General features: G+C 40.8%; 2 protein-coding genes across 2 annotated transcripts in view; one reads left to right on the forward strand and one right to left on the reverse strand.

Moving 5' to 3' along the window:
* LOC115371603 (sodium-dependent phosphate transport protein 2A-like) overlaps nucleotides 1-3558 on the forward strand; it is a 40284-nt gene extending 36726 nt beyond the window's left edge. The window contains exon 17 of the mRNA XM_030069062.1: nucleotides 3424-3558. Coding sequence (XP_029924922.1) covers nucleotides 3424-3558 — 135 coding nt within the window. The remainder of the gene's footprint in view (nucleotides 1-3423) is intronic.
* A 5415-nt stretch (nucleotides 3559-8973) lies between these two features.
* The window catches only part of pdlim4 (PDZ and LIM domain 4), a 51529-nt gene continuing 40032 nt past the window's right edge, over nucleotides 8974-20470 (reverse strand). Inside the window, exons 6-7 of the mRNA XM_030069215.1 lie at nucleotides 13056-13194; nucleotides 8974-9918 (exon numbers count right to left, since the gene is read on the reverse strand). Coding sequence (XP_029925075.1) covers nucleotides 9714-9918; nucleotides 13056-13194 — 344 coding nt within the window. The 3' untranslated portion in view covers nucleotides 8974-9713. The remainder of the gene's footprint in view (nucleotides 9919-13055; nucleotides 13195-20470) is intronic.

Below are 20470 nucleotides of genomic sequence, written 5' to 3' on the forward strand. Positions count from 1 at the left end.
GCCTGTTATATAAGGAAGTGCAGCACAAAATAGGGCCCTATCTGTGTTCAGTGTCACAGTTTTGTAATGTAATTTTGCTTCTTTTTTTCCCCCCAAGATGTGCTATAGATGTGATATATCATCAACTTCAAATGTACTTTTTCCCATTATAGTCTGAGCCTAAAACATTCCTTTTCCCTGTGTGTGAGCAAAAGTGTCTCATCTGGTCAAACTCTGGTTTTTGGTTTGGGTGGGCTCTTGGTTAGAGACACTATTTCATAACCAAAATCTCTCTGGCTCCCCTTGTGTGCTGACTGCTCGGTTGATCCTCGGTTGATTGTGTGTGTGTCTCAGAGGGATACACAGAGAAACAAATTGCTAATTACAATGTGTGCAAGATGGCAATGGAAACTCAAACGGTTCAGGATAAAGCAGGATTGTTGTTGTTTTGTTTTTATTTTATTTTATTTTTTTGCTTTTCAAGAGTGGAGACTAGTCTTTGTCAGTGTTATGTGAATCATACTGTGTGGTCAAAGCGAGCAACACAAATAACCACAGTGGATAGGCTGGGTCCACCTCCTCCTGTCTCCCTGATAGAATTATGACTCTGCCTGGCCCTGCTTTATACTTAGATGTTCAGATGATTGCACTCCATCTGCTTCATGAAATCCAGGCTCAGCTGTTTAGGGAAACAAAGGCCTTTCTCACTCAGCCAAAGATGTCTAGAGAAAAGTTGAAAGAAACAAGGAAAGATAGGGAAGAAAAGAAAGAGGGATAAAGAAAAGGAGTTGGCACTCCGTCTTAGGGTTGCCATGTTTGTCCTTGTGCCCACCGCTGTCATACTTTTCAAAGTGTCGCTATGGTATCTGCTGAAACATGTGCCCACTTCTTTTGGGTGTACAAAGGAGTGTGAAAAGACAAACTTTCTTTTTTGGTGGGAATGTGTGTCTCCGATTCATGTCGTTCAAGAAAAAAGTGAGGAAAAGGAGACAGGGTGGTGAAGAAGAAGACAAGTTTAAAAGAGAAAGAATGAGGAGAGATGACTCGCTTAAACTTGCTAAACTGTGGTAATCACATGCCCCGAGACCAGAGCTGGTTGGCTGGGCAGAATCACACACAGAAAAGGGAAATAGAGCCAAAAGAAAGCACAGTATACTTGATTTAAATTACATTTATGACTATTGTTCCTCTAGCCAGGCCTATTGATTTAGCTACACAAAATTTACAGTATGCTCATAAATCACAACCTACCTCTAGACTTACTCTGAACAATTCCTGTAAGGTAGCCTCTCTCTGGTGGGTAGGTGATACTGTAGATTCAGCTGAGCTTGGCTTTCCTGTTTCCTTAGCATTCTCTGTGCCTTGGCCTGAATGTCCCAAAATATAACAACGCTACAGGCAAAGAAGCTCAGCAATACAGGACAGGAGTTTGATCATGCATGCTTTTGTAGACAAAAAGCAGGGTTTTCAAATCTAGTCTGCAGCAGATGGAACTCAGTGCAAATGCAAAACAACCAAAATTGGGGTGATACGGTCATGAAAAAGTCATGCTCAGTTTCCGTTTTAAGAGCAGGTCTCCCTTCAAATTCAGAATAAAATAAATTTATGAAATTATAGTGGCCACTGCAACCTACACCATATATATATTTAATTTTTTTTTCCTGAACATAGTTGATGGAGTGTATATCAGATCAAGTTTATCCATTTCTTTACTCTGTCATCATTTTTCATTCAATTTCCTCCATTCAGAGCCAAGTTTTGGTGAGCGCAGACATGCCTCTCAAACTTAAGCCATCTGTTTGGTTTTTATAACTATTTTTATTTAAACAGATTTGAGGAGGTAGAGATATGTTGCATATGTCTGCAAACTCAGATATTGCAGCTAGTTCTGACTGGATCTTAGCTGCTGGCTTTGGCATTTCACTGCTGGAATAAACAAAATACCACAGGAGAGATTCCTTTTGTGCATTAGATTTCCAGTATGGTCAGTCGTGTTCTGTACATCTCAAACAACATGAGGGGACACTGAGTGTAAAGTAAGGCTAGTGGTTTTGTGAGAGACTAACCTTCTGACCGACTGACCACTGTCACTGCAACATGAACTTTTTCCTGTTCAGTTTTATGTATCTTTAGCATGCCACCCAACATAGTCTCCCAACATGGTTTTGTTTTGTTCCAGCTGCAATCAGATTGTACGTTGAACATCTCAGCAACTTACTGCAATCAGGCTCTGCTTTTGTGTGGCTTTTTGGCTGACTGTATTTGTCTTTTCTTTTGTGTTGAGGCCATGCAAGGGGGGCATGAGTGGGGCCAGAGCTGTATCTGAAATATATTTTATTTGTCTCTGTATGTCCTGTTGTAATATGTTCACTTGTATTTTTTTTTTTAAAGTGTATGTGCTGTTTTCTTTTCTTTTTTTCCCCCTTAGAACCAGTTATACATGTTTTTCCGCTTTAGGAATAATACATTTCAGCTTGACTTCAATCATAAAATTTTGTTAAATGAACACATTCTGAGATGTAGAGTAGATCTTCTGGATATATGTGAATAAACTCACAACTGGATTATGTAACAAAAGCACAAATTTGGTCAAGGTAAGTTTTTTGTTAAATAAACACTTCAGAAATGTACATGAAAAGTACCAAAAAGTATCCAAAAGTGTCAAATCAGTTACCCAGAAGTATCCAAAAGTGCTCAAAAATGTACCCCAAACTAGCAACCCTAACCCTAACCCCTGATGTGCTGAAGCAAGCAGAGAGTACTCAAACAGGTACCACAAAGTACCCAAAAGTACCTGCAAATTCTCAGTCAGGTACCCCACAGTACCTAAAAGTGCTCAATTAGGTACCCAGAAGTACTAAAAGTAATCAAACGTAGAACCCAAAGGAGAAGGATTTATTGAACAGAGCAAAATAGGATAATTTTGGGGCAGGGACACATTTCCTCTCCAATTATCTACTCTAAAAATAGAGTTTAGAAAGTATGTAAGGTTAAAATTTTAGGTACTTTGGGGTACTCTGGGTACTATTTTTTGAAAGATTAGCTAAATACATGTTGTCAGCTAAGTTAATTCTAATCAGCTGTGTTGTTTTTAACAACATTTCTAAATAATGTTATGGCAAGGCCACCAACAGCCTACCAGGTAAGGATCAACTTCTCCAAAATTGTTGTTATTTGAATCAAAATCAAGAGCCGCATGATGTCCCCAGAAGTCTGTTTTTCATTTTCTTGTGTGAACAGACCATGTCTCCTTTAGCCAGGCATCAGGCTTAACTTTGCTTAACATAAACAAACTCTTCCGCCGACGCGGTGCCTTGGTGCCTTGGTGCCTTGGCAAAGGGAACAACCCAGAAATACTCCATTTGCCATAAACAAAGAGGCCCACGCCGATTCTACCCAATTAAATCTCTATGGTGCAATCACATTTCACCACACCAATTCCAGTCCGGCCACATCTCGAGTGTGACTTTCCCCAGTTCAGTCATGTCCGATTCCCCAGCGTGTACCACAGTCCCTGTTGCTGTGGCCCACTGCTGTCAGCCTGGGGAGGCTGCCTCCGTTACACATGAAGTCACCTGACAGACAGCAGGTGAGAGTGTAATACACATGTGGGCTCATGTTCCTCCACATCCCCACTATTTTCCCCCTGCACCCCCCCCCCCCCCCCCCCCCCCCCACCACCACCACCACCACCACCACCACCACCACCACCACCACTGAGCAGGTACCCTGACCAACCAGCAGGAGGCCAGCAGTGCAGAGACAAGGACACGCCTCATCACTGGCTTCTGACCCGTGAATGCAAACAGCTGCCCCAGACGGGTGCTGTGGTCCTCATAGGTATAGAAATAGAAATACACACACATGCAAACACTCGATGGAACGTGACATTCAGCCGCGTTTTGGGTTTGCCTGTCTCGCTTTGGACAGCATACACAGCAGCTTTTGAGCGTAGAGTGAGATCATCACAGATCAGTTATATTACTGCTGCCGTTCCAGCAGAGTCATTACAATGGAACTTGTTTGCACAACCGTCAGCCCTGTAATATACTAAATTTTCAACATTATTATAATACCAAAGAGATAATTATGTCCAGGTTCTTTCATCACTGACAAAGCATTCAGTAAACAGAACATCAAATTATACCCTGTGAGACGCTTATTGTGATAAATTACTGTTTACAGTTCTTTGGTGTGAGTTATTGTATGTTTTCAATTTATATCTTAAGAGGAATGGCCAGAATGCTGCTCTGCTGTGCATACAGTCTCAAACCCCACGAATCACCGGCACTCATCCAACAAGATCCTGCAAATCACAGCTGTCACAAGGCACAGGTTGATACCGTATGGACCCACAAAACAGGAATGTTTGCTACTCATTGCAAAGAAAGGTAGGAAACGGAGGGGAGCGAGGATAACAGAGAGGCAGGAGATAGAGATCAGATAACACTGTGAGTAAACATCCAGCAGGTAAGGAAAGGTAATTTCTGCTGAACCTCATCGCTTTTTGAATTTGCCAACAGGTTTTTCCACAGAGGAGGCAATCCTTTATAGAGCACTTCTAATGCTATTGGCAAGAAGGATGCAATGAAAGAAAGAGGAGAAAGGAGGGAGAGAGCAAATGATGAAGAGGTAAAGGAAGTGGGGAAAGAAAGAGAGTGAGAGGGTGGTGGTGGGTGAAAAAAAAAGATAAAGAAACATGAAGCATGATGAAAAGTGGCCCAGTTCTGGGACTTGGCGTGAACAGATGAACCACATGATGGTTAGCTATATCAGCAGAAAAGACTGTCAGACGTCCAGATTGAGTGCTGGAGCAGCAGTTCCTACCCGATCAGTCTCAATAATTACTAAAAGGACATGGCCAAAGAGAACAAGCCTGTTAACCATACTTCCTGCTTTCCTCACACCAAGCTGCACCTTTAAACTCCATCTTGATGCTTTTGAGGTGGAGATGGATTGAGCTGGAACTAATGCCCGCACAATTAAGTTAAATCAGATAAGTCTGACTTTTTCCTTAAGATTCATTATCAAAGTTTTCAACTGGAATGCTTCTTGCACTACGCCCAGCTCTTGGCTCTGATCTTGTTGTGCCCACTGATGCTTGTGATTTGTCTGAAAAACAAATTTGCCTTACTCACATTTAAGATTCATACTGCATGAATTGGATTCTTTAGCTGCAGACCTTATTCACATAGCATTTACACATACTTTTTATGATTTGTTTAATCCCCAAGTCAATTTAGTGTACTTTCCTGTTATTGACAACTGAGCTGATAACACAGGAATGTAAGCAGCTTGGAGTTCGGAGTAAGAGGGCAGGGAGGAGGTGGTCGTGATAAGACAGAGAAAGAGCGAGTGATTTTGTAAATCCATTTTTTTTTTTTTTTTTTTTTTTTTTTGTCCATGCAGGTTTTGATATAATATATGAAACAGGTTTGTTTGGATATTCGGTTTGGAAGCAAGTTGAGGAAGACTGCACAGTGAGTGTTGAGAGATGTGATGGACAGTCCTACTCGTTTTAAAGTGGTGATGCTGCAAGCCACAAAGCAAAACAAGCTTTGTTACTGAGCAACATGAACTGTTTAGATTTAAAATGGGGCAAATGTTTGTAATAGATATCGGAGAAGCCGCAAAGTTAGGGAGAGGAGGATTCTTTCTGAGCAGTTATGAAGTTCTCTCCGTATCTCTCTTTATCTCTGTGTTGCTCAGTCTCTTATCATTGCAGGTCAGTGTGTATGGTTGCTGTAAGGGCTGTGTGAAAAGTACATCTGTATACCAGGATCTGGGTCAATTCAGTTTCTACCTCACAAAAAACTGAAAATGCATTGGTAGAAGTATCATTTTCAGTACTTATTTTGCTGGACTGGGAAATACTCTAAAATGATCTGCACCGTAGAAAACCCCTCATTCAGACTTCACTGAACTGAAAGTACATGCAAGATGCAGGCAGTAAACAAGTCACCATTCAGCTTGATTCATTTAAAAATTCTCAGAATAATGTCCCTGATTTTGCCTGTGGTCCCATTTTGAAAGCTTAAGCTGACAATGAAACATTAAACATGCAGTGAATTGTTTGTAAGTGACACACTGTCAGCTTCAAAACCCCTCATAGGGTCGTCAAACTACTGTATGTATAATGTGGGACTGGCAGCACAACGCAAGTGTCATGCATGTGGAAAACATCAGTGAATGCGTGTAAAGTTGATTGCTCAAAGCCCATTAGAGGAGTACGCATTTGCCACTCTGACAAACCACATCACTGATCCAGACGCGAGCCTTTGTTTGCTTCTCTCTCTCTCTCTCTCTCTCTCTATCTCTCTCTTGGCCTCTTTTTTCTCCCCGTGTCTTTCTCTCTGATTTGCTCACTTCTTCTCTCTCCAGCTCCCCCTCCTCTCGGCCAGTATCTGCATTCACCGCGGTTGGTGAATGAGCTATTACAAAAGGCGCAAAGACATTTAACAGGGTATGAGGTGGCCCCTCACCTTCTGTTTCAGATCACAAAGAGGCCCCTTGAATTCGTGCCAGGCGTTGCATTGGCATGTATGGCTCGCCATTGTGTGCTGGTACTCTCTGCGCACTTCAAAATACTCTACATACTCACATTTCACAACAACATTTTGAGAGAGACAGAAATGTGATGAAAATCAGCGCATAAAGCATCACTACAATGTTTGAAAATGCTTAGGCGCCCAGCGTTTTAGTTTATAGAGACAGACAGTGTAGATTACCTCATACCCTCCACTTGAGAGTAACTGTTTCAAGGTCGCTGCAGATCCAAACACAAAGAATATATTTACTCTCATGGGCCATAAAGTGGTATAAGAGAGGCAACACTATGAAAACACGAGACTGGTTTTGTGGCGCGACAATTTTATGCTCAGATTTAAGGCCCTTGTGATGTGGATGTCTGTGGATTTAGGTTGCAAAATGTACGAACTCAAGCCTGGTGGCCTGAGCAAATGAAGAAGCTGCCTTGTCATAGCTGGGATGTAAAACAACAAACTCAATCCCCCACTTTTCCCCCCCACTGTGTATTGTATAAAGAAGAACACGATGAAGTACAGCTCTTGAAATGTTTCGCAAAGAAATACCACAAGGAAGACCAGTGACCAGTTTTCATGTTAATGCACTTCTCATTTTATTTAGATCTTTAAAAAATAGCAAAAAAAGAAGGTCCAGAACAAAAAAACAAAATGTTGGCAAAACAATAAGTTAAACAACAGAAGATGATCCATGTGAAAGAACATAGAAATCATTCAAAGAACACAGGGTATGCTAAGGCATGTGAGTGACACATTATATATGTTAAGGCAACTATGACAAAACAAATATGTACAATACTTAAGAAACTAGAAGAACCAACGCGGTAGCAATATAATTTCACATAATTTACAAAATGAACTACTGTAGTTGGCATACCAGCAGCTATACATTTACATCACTGCAGGTGTCTGAGAAAAAAAAAATGGATATCAGCACTGCAAAAGTCAGTTCAGACTCTCAATTTCAAATTTTAAAAAAGTAGTATCATTAGAACAATCACTACAGAATAAGATCACTTCCCTCACCCATTTCACTTCACTATACACAACAAACCAAAATAGATAGCCACACACTTCAATATTAATCACATGTTCCTTTTGACTTGCAACATTTCTGCTATTTCCAAAAGAAAATAAATGTCCTCCCTCTCCCTCGATGCTCCCTCTCTGCTCCGCCTGCCTCTCAAAGGAAATGTAAAAGTATCTTTTGTTTGGTTCATGGACCTGGCTGTGACCAGATATTTTAATTCATAGTAGAAAGAGAGTACAACTATGCACACTTCCAAATTCTGCCTTTTTCCTTCTTCCAAAGAACAGCTGTAATGTATCTGTGTAAAGCGTCCAAAAACACTAAACAAAATTAATATTACTCCCACATGTAAGCTCTAGATTCCCAGTTTACGAGTTTTCCATGACCTTGTCTCCTGCCCCAAATCCACGCTGCCATTTTTTAAAGCTGCCAAGGGAGGCAGAGAGCATATTGGTGTCAACCTGGGAAGCTTTTTTTTTCTTTTTACAGACCCAGTAAACTGTGTCTTTTGCCTCTATGAGCTGGAAATCTGCGCTGCAATAAGCAGTGTAAGCTGACATTCCTCTCTCAGTCAGGTGCATGACCCAAAAGTACTGAAGCAACAACTTTCTGAAAATGAGAGCACCACACCCATCCAAACTATGCACCCAAAACAACTGCATCCCAGCTGGTAGAAATAATATGAAGCAGTCTGATCAGTCACCAGCATGTTTCTACAAACATATTTAGGGAGACATCCTGTCATCATAGTATGCATGCACCACATCAGTTTCTCATTATTAGCCTCATTTCTAGTGTTTCCTTGTTTCTGCTGTGGCCACACCGGGAAGAAATCCAGCGGAGTGCTTCTCAGCAGGTGATGGTTACAAAGTTTACAACAGAGCTGCAAGGATGGCTCTGGCAGTGCTTTAGTTTAAAGGGATTCTTGCATTTTAGCTGCATATTGAGACACTTACTGTGAGACACAGTTTGATAAAACACTGCCACACTGCCACTCCAGACACTCAAAATCATATCTGTGACAGGCCTGCTTGTGATTAATCACTGCTTATGATTCAACATGACTGAAAAGTGTATGTAAAATGCAAATCTCTCAGATGTCTCCCAGTTTAGTAAAACAGAAAAAAAAATCTGAAGTTAATCAGATAGGTGTAAATAAACGCGAAAGTCCACCAGCAGCAGGAAGAGCATTATGTGTAACTGCAATAAAATGAAAAGGAAACTGTTAAATCCAAAACTGTGATATATCATTACACCATAGATGTGTAAAATGAAGAGTGTCATGTTGTGATGCACTGTACTGTGAAAAAACTGAGGTTTATGGTAACCATGTGTAAGATTAGTCTAAAGGCATCGGTGAATAGGCAAACCACTGACCCCTCTGCATGATTCATCACACCACTGAAGAAATCTCTCGCAATACTATCTATAGAAAACACTCTTGTAGCCTAGTTTTTATATTATTTTTTTTTTCTAAGGCACACAGGCTCGTGAGTGTTGTTTGTATCCACATTCATATTTCAAAATGATTTCAGACATTCAGTATTCTGTTGATTATAAAAATATAACCAGATTGTTTCAAATTCAAAATGTGACGGCTGGAATATGCTGATATTGACAGGATACATGACAGTCCATGTTAACTTTTCACTGATTTTCGTTGTCTGTGTATGTTCTGTTTGATGGATAATATTTATTTGTGATGGACAAAGATGCATATGAACGCCATTTCCCTGTTTGCTGTTTGACTGACATTTATGCTTGAATCTGGAATATTCTGTGTGTGTGTAAACACATTGATTAAGAGATGAGGGAATTCAGGGGGAGAAGTGGGGCTATAGAATAAGATGCCAGCTTTTATAGCGGTTGGAGTTTTGGGATCAGACCAGAGCCTTATTCTGTCCACATATTTTAATATACGCTCAAAATATATAACATGTATATGCCCTGCTTGCCTCATTTATCAGTCAGTGTAGAAATACTAACCTGGGATCACTGAAACCCAAATCTCTCATGACCCTTCCAAAAAGGCTAAACTGATCCAAGATCACCATTCCTGCCCTAGAGCTTCTAATAAATGTGGACCAGGATACTAAATAACCCCATCCCTCAGATTTTAGTTTCCCTGGTTCATTACAGTATGGCCGGCTCCATTTGCATTCTCAGACTAGCTCCACCTTGGAGTTGGGGTAAACGGCAACGACGTCGTAGCCCTCTGGGGGCTGGACGCGGGCCTTGGCGTGGGTCTCACAGTACAGGTTGTCTTCGATGAAGAAGTAGCCTCTCTGTTTGAGGTTGATGCCGCAGTCGTCACACATGAAGCACTCAGGGTGGTAGAGCTTGTCCCTGGCCTTCACAATGGTGCCCCTGGATGGAGGGATAGAGGGAGGGAGATTACAACTGGCGCAGAGGCTTTGTAGTTGTATCACTAATTCCCTAACAACCACGTCTAGAATTGTCATTGGATGTCCAGTGGAGAATGACTGTGTACAAATATATGACAGGAGAAACCTTAAATATTTGTTCTGTGGGTGCAGGTCAGTTTAACAATGTTAAAATAATAGTTCATAGTCTGACCAAATATTGTGAGCTCTCTAGTCTTTAATCCTTGCCCTTTTGGGCCCAGGCACTCAGTTCACCTTATTTTTGGCAGTAATAGCTGGGTAACCAACCAACAAGCTAATTTTGCAAAGTAACTAATGCTAATGTCAACATATGATTGGCCAGTTAGTTATTTGACAAAGTTTTTTTTTTTTTTTTTGTCTTTTTCACTTGTTATGGATTGCATTTTATTTGGATCACTTAGAGGCTCAGTGTCAGCTTCCTGGATTTTTTTAGATAGATAGATAGATAGATAGCTCAGTACAATAAATATACACAATACGATAAATACACTCGGTCCAAGTTAGAAATTAGAAATGTTCACCATATTTGCAGCCTGTAGTAAAATAGCCTGAACATGAAACAATGGACTGTAAACTACACATTAACCTGAGGCAATTGTTTAGCCTGTACCTTGAAAAAAAAATAGCTTGTACAGTAGAAAACACAACAGAAAAACCAAAAACCAAAAAATGAAATATTAACCTGGAGAGGTGGCTGCACTATAAGCAAGGCACTGTTGATGCAGTAGATAATTGATGCAGTAGATGGATAATACAGTAAATGAATAATAGTTCCATAATGCAATAAAACAGCGTGCAGAGACAGTGAATCAGGTGATCAAGCCGTATCATGATGACTAACAATGACTATAAAGTGCCTATTTCAGATCAAGTGATTAAACTGTAAAAAAAGAAAAGAAACAGTGCCTGACAGTATACAAAGCGATGCAGTGACTATTATGGTAAGCATTATGCTATCTAGATGCCGGCTGCAGATGTTTCTGTGGTTGCTGAACTATTTGTAAATTAGCTTTGTTTGTAGAGAAACTATTTAAACTATTCATTTTTTTGTGCCAAATGGATAAACGTCTCAGATACTAGACGGATGGAGATCTTGATTCACCCTGTTTGACTTTGTGAACTTTGTGATATGTTTTCTCTTACCCAATGGGGCCAATTGTGACACAGATCTGCATGCTGTTGAACAATCTCTGTGCATTTCGAAAACTCTGACAGACTCAGAGTCTGAATCACTTTATTTTCATGGTATAGGGACAATGCATCCTTATTTAGTATATGAAAATGAAAGACAGTGCATTGTACATACCCCTCTACATGCAAAATGAGATTCTAGGACTTCAACCAGCTGCATGATGTGCAGCTGGTTGAAGCTGTGGGTGAGAGTCAATACTGAGGAGGATGGACATGCATGTCGCATCAGTAAGAAATCATACAAAGTAATGCAAAGTAGATAAGGCTGTGTGAAAATTGCTATGGCAAGCAACTGTCAATGGAGATGCTATTCTCATCGAGGAGAGGTTATTAAGTAGCACAGTTTGACCACAGCTACAGGTTCATTTGCTTATGACCATTGAGTTAGCTGGCCATTATCTATGCATGTCAATAATTACAGGACTTTATAAATGCTCTGTAACTGTACTTTGTGGCTGCTGTAGCCAAACAAGCATCTGAATGTTCCCTGTTATGTCGTCTTTATCAAAGCCCAAACAAGTAGCCAAACAGGACATCCATATTTACAGCAGTAGCTTTTGGGAGTAGCTGAAGGTAGAGGGGGAGTATACACATTCCCTTTGGATCTTCATAGACCCGCTACAGCTTTGCATTGTTGGCTAATGACCAGCTCCACTGGTGCATTTGGAGGTTTAGTGTTTTATTCAACGGCACTTTTGCAGTATTTATTAAGGGAGGGAAGGGTATTACTCATTCACTTCTCCCAACCAGATTTTCCTTCCTGGATCGGAGATTCAGACCGGCAGCCATCCAGTCACAAGCTTCCATTTCTTTTAACCACATTTGCCATTTAACCACACTACTTGCAGGATACTGACACAGTTCTCTATAGCTGCTTAAACTCACATCCGAATGTTCCCAGAACACAAGTCTTATTGTGCTCTGAGAGCTCCTACAAAGCTCTCTTTTTAATGGGTAAACGAAGCAAATGACATCACTGTTTACCTACAGCTGTTTTATAGAGAGGGGATTACCGGTGCTTGTGGGTTCCTTGGTTAAAAGGTGCGTGCGTGCATGTGTGTCTATGTGGGGGATAGGGTGTGGAAAAGGGCTTGGTTTAATCATAAAAAGTGATAAATGTGCATAGGCTTTCTTCAGTGCTGTTGAGAGGCCTGTTGATGCAGGTCAACCAGCCCAACATAACCCTGTTGTTTCAGGGTAAGGGAAGAACCTTCAATCACCCCATGGAGTTCAAATTACACACTTTATTGCCAACGAACCAAGCGGTGGGTAAACTATTACATCCAGATGGGAAATAAAGTATTTTTAAAGCACCAACTAATCTAAATATAAAATACTAATTGTGCACTACTTAGAATAAAAGACTGAGTCATTCTTTTATTCTAAGCAGTCCACATTAACCATAATTATACAGGTCATTAGTTAACATGGTGGTGATTTACTATACCTTGCACTGGGTTTTGATTTTAATATCTGCTATCTTGGCTTAGCATTATCTGCTACAAAGGAAAGGAACATCTTTATGTTGCTGTTGTTGTTACATGTGAAATTATGTGTTTGCATGTAACTTGGTTCCATGTGACCAAGTTTTTTGGGGGGGGGTTCTACACACTGAAAATCATAAACGAGGTTTGCGTCATCATTTTGAATGTTCCATATGGGTTTGGCGACAGAGCGACAGTAAAAATTTAATGTACAACATGCAACTAATTGCAAGGAAGTTGCACTGTGTAATGTCGGCCTAATTAGTGACAATAAATAAGGACCAGTTCCCAGTGGCAAAAGCATGTTCTTGGTTCCTGTTCATTTAACTATGGTCCAAGGCCCAAAAAAGAATCACTGGCCTCTTCTAGTGGGTCCATTGCTTAGATTTAAAGAGAATCAGATCAGTATTTATTCAATACTTACACAATGCCATTACAGCAGCGTGTGCACTGGGGTAGTTTCTGAAGACCAGACATGGGACCAGGGATGGGGCTGCCCAGTTTTGGGATTGGGGACCTCACTGGTGACTTCAGGTTTCTCATTCTGTCCGTTGGGGACACGCCTTGAAAAATGAGAAAGTAACCACAGAATAAACACAGGAGCTATGGAAACTACACCATAAAATACAGGCCAGAGCTTGAAGAAAAACACCCGGTGATATGTAATGAGCACCTCGATGGGCATGTGGTAACCCCATGACATGGTTGTGTGTGTGTATGTGTGCAAAAAGGTCAGCAGAGTTCCAGGTAGTGGGTGTCTGGTAACTCGAGGAAAAGCCCAGTGTGCGCACGTGTGTTTGTGTGCATGTGCCCTCTGAGTTCCAGGTAGTCAGACTGAGCAGATTGGTGGTCGTCAGGTCTGTTATGGGCTGGCATGCAATCCAAAGATGGATTAACATTTCCCACATTACCTCTAAAGGAGGCAGCAGGGGTCAGTCTCTGATCCCCCGGGAGCAATTTCTCATCAGCTCTTGCCTTCTTCACAGGTATGTGTTACCTTGCTGACCCAAGGGGCATGGCAGGGGCACACTCACTCATAGCAAGTGAGGTACACTCCCAATACAAGTCTTTCATTTGATCTATTCAAAAGTATTTTAATAGTGACTGCATTTGTTAGTTACATTCTTTTGTGATCCTAAATGTGGCTGGACTTGTGCAATTTAAGTTGCTACATGTTTTGCTATGATACCATGGTGCAAATACTGTAAACAAATGAGACCGTGGTGGAAAAACACAGCAGGCTCAATCTCATTTTGGTGGTATTGTTAGAGCTAGTGTTTCTCAAAATTAAGATCACATTTCCCATAAATCCTGTTGCTTCCTGTTGCAAAGAGGATGTTGCTGCTTGTCCTCCCTCCCTGTCCCTGGCTTTGCTCCATGCACATTTGTTTTGAGGAGGTTTCCTCTTTTGCTTTTGGATCTCACTAAATCTAACACAGTGGCACACAATCACAATCTGTGATGGCCGTGCTTCTTTAAGAATAATGTATTAAAGTCTGAAAATTAATATAGCAATGATTTATTGACGTGGAAACGCTGCACATAGCACCATCAACTGTTGTTTTAGCCACTGAATGCAAGATAAATTTCTGTGCTAACTCATAAGAAAGTACTCCCTCTCCTCTACATTTATCTTTGACTTTCTCTCCCTCTCCATCACTGTCTCTCTGTTTCTGTCTTTGCCTTTCTCCTCTTTCTTCTCCCCTCCTCTTCTCCCTCTCTTTGACCCCTCTGTGTCTCCTTTTCCTTCCAGCGTGCTTCATCCAAGTGTCAGAGCAGACTGTTGTGTTCACTGGGGCACTTCCTAGTAGGAACTCATCAGTTATCAGCCAGACAGACAGGAAAAATGTTCCACGTTACAGATCAGATCTCTAGCCGTCTCGACAACCTTCTACAATCGCACCCTGCATGTGAACCGCATCACGACAAACTGAGGGATGAACTGACGGTAGATGACGTCAGTCTTTGTTTTTGTTGAATGTGCAATTTTGGTAAAATGTAACAGACAATAGGTTTCCTGCTGACCACTTCAACAAATTTCCAACATCTGTCCCCTTTATGGGCAAGGAGAAACTATAAAGGAGACAGGTGTGCCTGCATTACAATAAGCCTTTATGCAGCTACACGATTTAAAGGGAAAAAAAAGAAAGAAAAAGAATAAGAAAAAAGAAAATTCCCATCTACTGGAAAGAACAAACTCCCAAGAAAAGACTGCACCCATCATTTCCTTGTAAATAGCTCTTTTAGTTACCTTTTCTCAAAGAGTGACTGTTTTTAATGACCAGAACCACAATACACTGAAAAGGGCTCTCAGAGGTTGCTACCTTCCCATGGATGGCATTTTTTATTAAGAGCTATCAGCTCCAACCGTCAAGCGTTTAGTTATGCCTGACTGGAATGCATGAAAGGGCCACAGTTTATACTGGAGATTTGGAGCCGTTCCAGTGGTTCCTGTGCACCAGGCTGGATCAATGGAGCACAGCCGTGAACTATATGACTTCCCTTCACTGATGATGTGCCAGCAGAGGCTTTTTAGCCCAGCGTGCCACCTATCACTGCCGCTAACCACAAACCCATTACCTAGCATCTGGCACCTGACTCAAAGCACTTTCCATCCCTCGGTAACGTTTAGGCTCCAAAGCTCCATGGTGAGTTTAAGAGTTGACATGAACTGCATGCGTTTTTTTTTTTCTGGGATTAATGTCTCTATTACCTAATGATGCACTCTAATGGAAAACCTTTTATGTGTGAGGCTTTCGAGACATTCTCACAAAAGAAGCAGCTGACTAATAAAAGTCTTGCAGACCGCAGTCAGGATAGCAAAGGAGAGTAGAATGAATGAGCGCTTGTTAAGCCTTGCTTCTATATTCAGGCCTACTTAGGTCCTGTATATTGTGTGGCCAAGTGCAAACATGCACCATATTTTATTTGACAGACAATGACAAGCTGGCCAATTCCAACACAAATCTTGCAGCAGGCAACATTTAATATACAATGTGTGTCCAATACTGTGACTAATATCAACCAGACAGACTGCAAAACAGCTCCGCAGACCTCTTACCCTCCATCCTAACTCAAAGATGTCAAGCAGAGTGCGAGGAAGGACAAGGCAAAGGACTGTCCAAAATGTAAATTTTCAGGAACTAGGAAAAACAGCCTTGATTTTTAGCTTGACCGCCATTTATTGAGTTTATTCAGTGTGGTTTTTGAAAGGGTTTCAAAGGCGTTAGTACTGCAGAACCCACAGGAGACTAAGTAATGCTTCAACTAACTTGAAATATGAAAATCACCAAAATAAGAATTAGGAGGTTTTCAAATGACAACAGTAATATAAAAGCAAAGTATATCATCATCATCATCATCATCATCATCATCATCATCATCATCATCATCTTTGTGTCTGAAAGATATATGTATTAGAAAAGAAAAGAAGGTGCAAATTTGATGATGAGTAGTGTTGGAAGCACTGATATAAAGTGATTGGTTACAGTAGTTGGATGCATCTTGAATCACATATTTACCTTCGCTGGACTAGAAATAAATCCTAGCAGAGCTTTTACTCCTGCAGCCCCACTGTCTGAATAAAAAACACTAAAAGGTGACTGCACTGGCCACGCTCCTTTAAAAAACAATGAACAACACTGGCTTTTACAAGAGAAAAAGTCGAACTTCATACACAAGCAAGGCTGGAGAGTTTTAGGTGGCATATGCTGAGTCTACAGTAATTTGGTATCCGAAACTGTAATCCATTATGCACAACACAGCAGTCATAATATGATGTATTTAAAAAAGGGTTTCTTTGGTGGATTGCTCAGACATGTTTTTGAAGGGGAAATACATTTCAGGTGTTAATTCGTAGACCTAATATAGGCAGAAACACAATTTTACCTAACTATGTTGTCTTTCGTTATGGCTTTAGACAATGATAATCTATGCTATTCAAATCAGAGTCAATCAGTTCGGGTAAACTATTGATTTAATTTCACATATTTTGATTTTACAACCCAAGACTGTGATGGATAATTTGAAATGGATTTCATTTCCATCTCCTTATGCCAGTGCTAGAGGGATGATGTGTACTTAAACACATGATGGATGTCCTCTTTCTCAGTGGTCTTTGCAGAGAAAGGACACAGCCTGCTTCCCCCCTGAGCTGCCGACACTGGCTCTTTCTGTGTACTAAAAACGGGTTTACAGCCGTCATTCATCACTGTTATGCTGACAGCTGTCCGGTGAATAAAATATCGTCAGCGAGCTAATGGGAGGTCACTTTTCTGGAAATAAACAATGTAAAGCACAGTCAGTCTGTAAAATGTATCATATGTTTGAAAATTCTTTTTTTATTGTATAAATAAACATCTGCAGAGGTCAGGACTTCTAGAGTGAATGGAGGGGAATCAGAGGTCCTCGGTATTGTGTTTATTTCTTTTTCCAACACATCATGCTGTCTTCTGTCATATTTTGTTTATCAAATGTCTGTCGCCCTTCTCTATTACAATTTGTAAGCTTTGATTTACACCAACATAGCAGTCTTGAGATGTTGGAGTTTTCACTTCCCATAGGGCAGCACTGATATTTTTAATCTTTTGTTTATTTCTTTTTAAATGTAATACCCCTGCTCCTCGAGTTTCTTATCAGGCCATCGGGCCAAAAACAAACACAGTAAAAATATTTGAGAAACAAAGTGATGGACAAGATTGCCAAAATGGAACTTTATATCTCCAAAGTTACAATTTTCTTTCATCTAGCGGTCTTGAGTGATGCTGCCTCAAAGACCAACACTCAACACCAACATTTTAACAGTCACTCCACCCCTCTTACATCCACAGTGCGATCCAATCACGAAGGAGCCTGAGGAATTCTGGGTAAGCTGACACTCTTGTTTGCTTTAACTTTAAAGTCCCTGAAAGTCAACATGGCCACAACAGGGGATTTTGCCTTCAAAAGGACACCAGCTTAGCTTTTGGTGATTTAAGGCTGACAGCAAGGCATTCATGCAATAACGGGATGATTTGACTTTAACGTGTACACCTAATGCGTGTTCATGTGTTCATTTCACTTGTCTACCGGGCTATTAAGCCAGTCACCCCAGGGAATCAAGGTAAAAGGAACCGAGTTCACAAAAAGTTCACACAATCGACTCCACCAACCACCCACTGAACACCAGGTAGCTTCAAAAAAGGTCTCGATGTAAACCCCGGGATTAGTCCGTCAATCCGCCTGTCAATCACCCGGGCTTTTTCCCAGCTCTGAAAGACCAATGACAGCAGACAAACCGTTCCTTTTTAATCTCTTAGAGCCACTGGCAGTATCTCCTCCTCCCTCCCCCTCTCGCTCTCTTTCTCACTCTTTCTTTGCCTATCCCTCTTTCTCATTCCTTTAAAAACCTGTGTGTGATAAGTGCTAAATTAAGGGAACAGCATGGGTTGGCCCTGCTCCAGGCCACACTGGAGAGGCAGGCAGCGTTGGCCCTTGAGCTGTGATTGTCCTGTGCTGACATGAAAGCTACACCCAGAGATCTGATAATGCAGTAGGAAGTTTTAACTCTCCACCCCTGGGCTAGTGAGAGGAAACTGATGGCCAGTTAGTAGGAAATCAATCATCAGCTCTGAACTATAGCGAAATGAGTACCATTGAGACTTTCTGTTCAAATGATTGAATTTAGTTTGCTTAATTTTTGGCAAACAAGCACCGTCTGAAGAACCATATGCATAGTTGTTATCACTTTTTTCTTCGTCTTTTGGTTTACACTGATATACCAGTTTGCCAATTAATCAATATCAGTCCAATATTGACCTACATTTAAAAAGGTAATATTAACCAGTCAGTACCACTCACTCCTGATCTGATGGGTGTCATACACTTTAATAACATACTTATTGTACGATCAATATTATTTAAAGGTGCACTATGCAAAATTACCGTGAGTTGATTTTTATGTGAAGACCCTTGAAGACTCAGTTGACAAAAATCCGGAAAATGCATTTAATTCAATGGTTGACTAAACATGGTTTGTTTCATCACACCAACTCAGATGATAGCTTATATGCTTGTTCTATGTCGACCCGGGGAAATTTTGTAGAGCACACCTTTAAACTTAAATCAGTTGTAATATGACCTATTGCTCAGATCACATTCCACAAAAATGCATGATTATATTCAGCTTTTAACAACCCATATTAGTCAAATCCAAGCACATAAACTTTCACTGAGTGTATATCTAGTTATGACTCTCATTTATCCATGGAGGGGTTCCTGAACTTAACATGCATGCTATCTTTTACCCTGCTGCTCATCCATGCACCCATCCATAAACATTCCTAGCTGGGAGCTTTCCAGAACATTCACAGTCTTCCACTGTTGGCCACTGGAGCCTTGAGCAATAAGGGGTCAGTGCGTTTCTCAGAAAACACCTCAGTGGTCTATACTGACGTTGACGAAAGCATTAATCATTGGCTATCCATGTAAATAGATCATAAAAGCAATTTAGTGAGCTTTACTGTTGTAACCACAACAACACTGCAACAACAACAAGCCTTGTAATCATGCCTTTCACAACTATCCCCTATTTCAGTGTTATGAAACTTGAAAAGAAGGGTTTTAGTTCCAGGGATTAGTCCCGCTGCCCTCGTCTGCCGCAGTCAGCATCACATGAGTTCAGAGGGAGAGAATGACTGCTTTTTGGAATGCTGAATGGTCAGAAAGCAGACAGGACAACCATATTTCTTACTTTATTGCCCTTTTGTGAAGCTGTTTTTGCAGTAAATTGGCTTACCAAAACTTCCCTCCCTAGCTCGTCCTGGCTTGAGCTATTTGTGGGAGTTCATCTCTTTCTCCTCTTCTGCCTGTCCCTTGTTTCCTCTCTCTCTCTCTTTCTCTCTGTCATTCTGTTCTTCTCTCTCACTTCCTCTCTCTCCCTTTCCCTCACTGTCTCTGTCTTTCTATAAAAGGAAAACTATGCCAGTTAGACACAGGACCTCAAAACAGTCAGAGAAAGGCTGGATGAGCTGTGCAAGATGATCCTGTGGCCACAAGGGAACCACAGGCTCCATTTGCACAGGGGGAAATATTTACCTCTAATATACAATATCAAACACAGATATACAAACAACCTCTTTGTACAGTACAAATAGAGCACTGAACAGAGCCATGCAGGCTTCCCAGTTTATAGCTAACTATCTCTCTTTATGCATGTAAATTCCTTCACAGTTTGTTGACAGGCAAATTCGCTAAAGTCAACATAGCTGACATCATAACAGGCCTACACTAATAAAAAATAGATATTATTTGGCTCACCTGCAAACTAAAAAGAATGGAATGTCACATGTTTTTCCTGCTTAGTTCAAAGCCCATGATACAGATTCACATTGTGGCAGGCAGTAATGAGAGGCATCAGTCCTCCACGTTTCATCAGACTGGTGGTAGAGCAGCTCTGGCTTCTCGTAATCTGGATATATGTCCTTTAATTATAGCTCCCCAATCAGGCCAATCGCTGTAATTTTATAAACACCAGGTCACAGTGCCAAAATGTAAAAATCACATCAGTGGTGTCTGAGATGTCATGTTTGAATCTAAAAAGTTGAACTTTAATTATAGCGCTTTCATTAGGCCGGTTTGTGATGATCACCGGATGCATGAAGTTTCATCTCACTGAGTGAGCTTTAACGGCGACCCCAGAGAGACCCCATAAGGCCACTTTATGCACATTTTTGAAATGCTGGAACATAGAAGAAATGCATCATAACTGCAAATTTCATGGTTCAGTTTGTATTGCAGTTTCTGAGTTTAAAAAAAAAACACACTACCTAGTTTTCTGTATTTTGTCTAATATTTTTTTTT

The sequence above is a fragment of the Myripristis murdjan genome, chromosome 14, assembly GCF_902150065.1.
Source record: "Myripristis murdjan chromosome 14, fMyrMur1.1, whole genome shotgun sequence".
Taxonomy (NCBI): domain Eukaryota; kingdom Metazoa; phylum Chordata; class Actinopteri; order Holocentriformes; family Holocentridae; genus Myripristis; species Myripristis murdjan.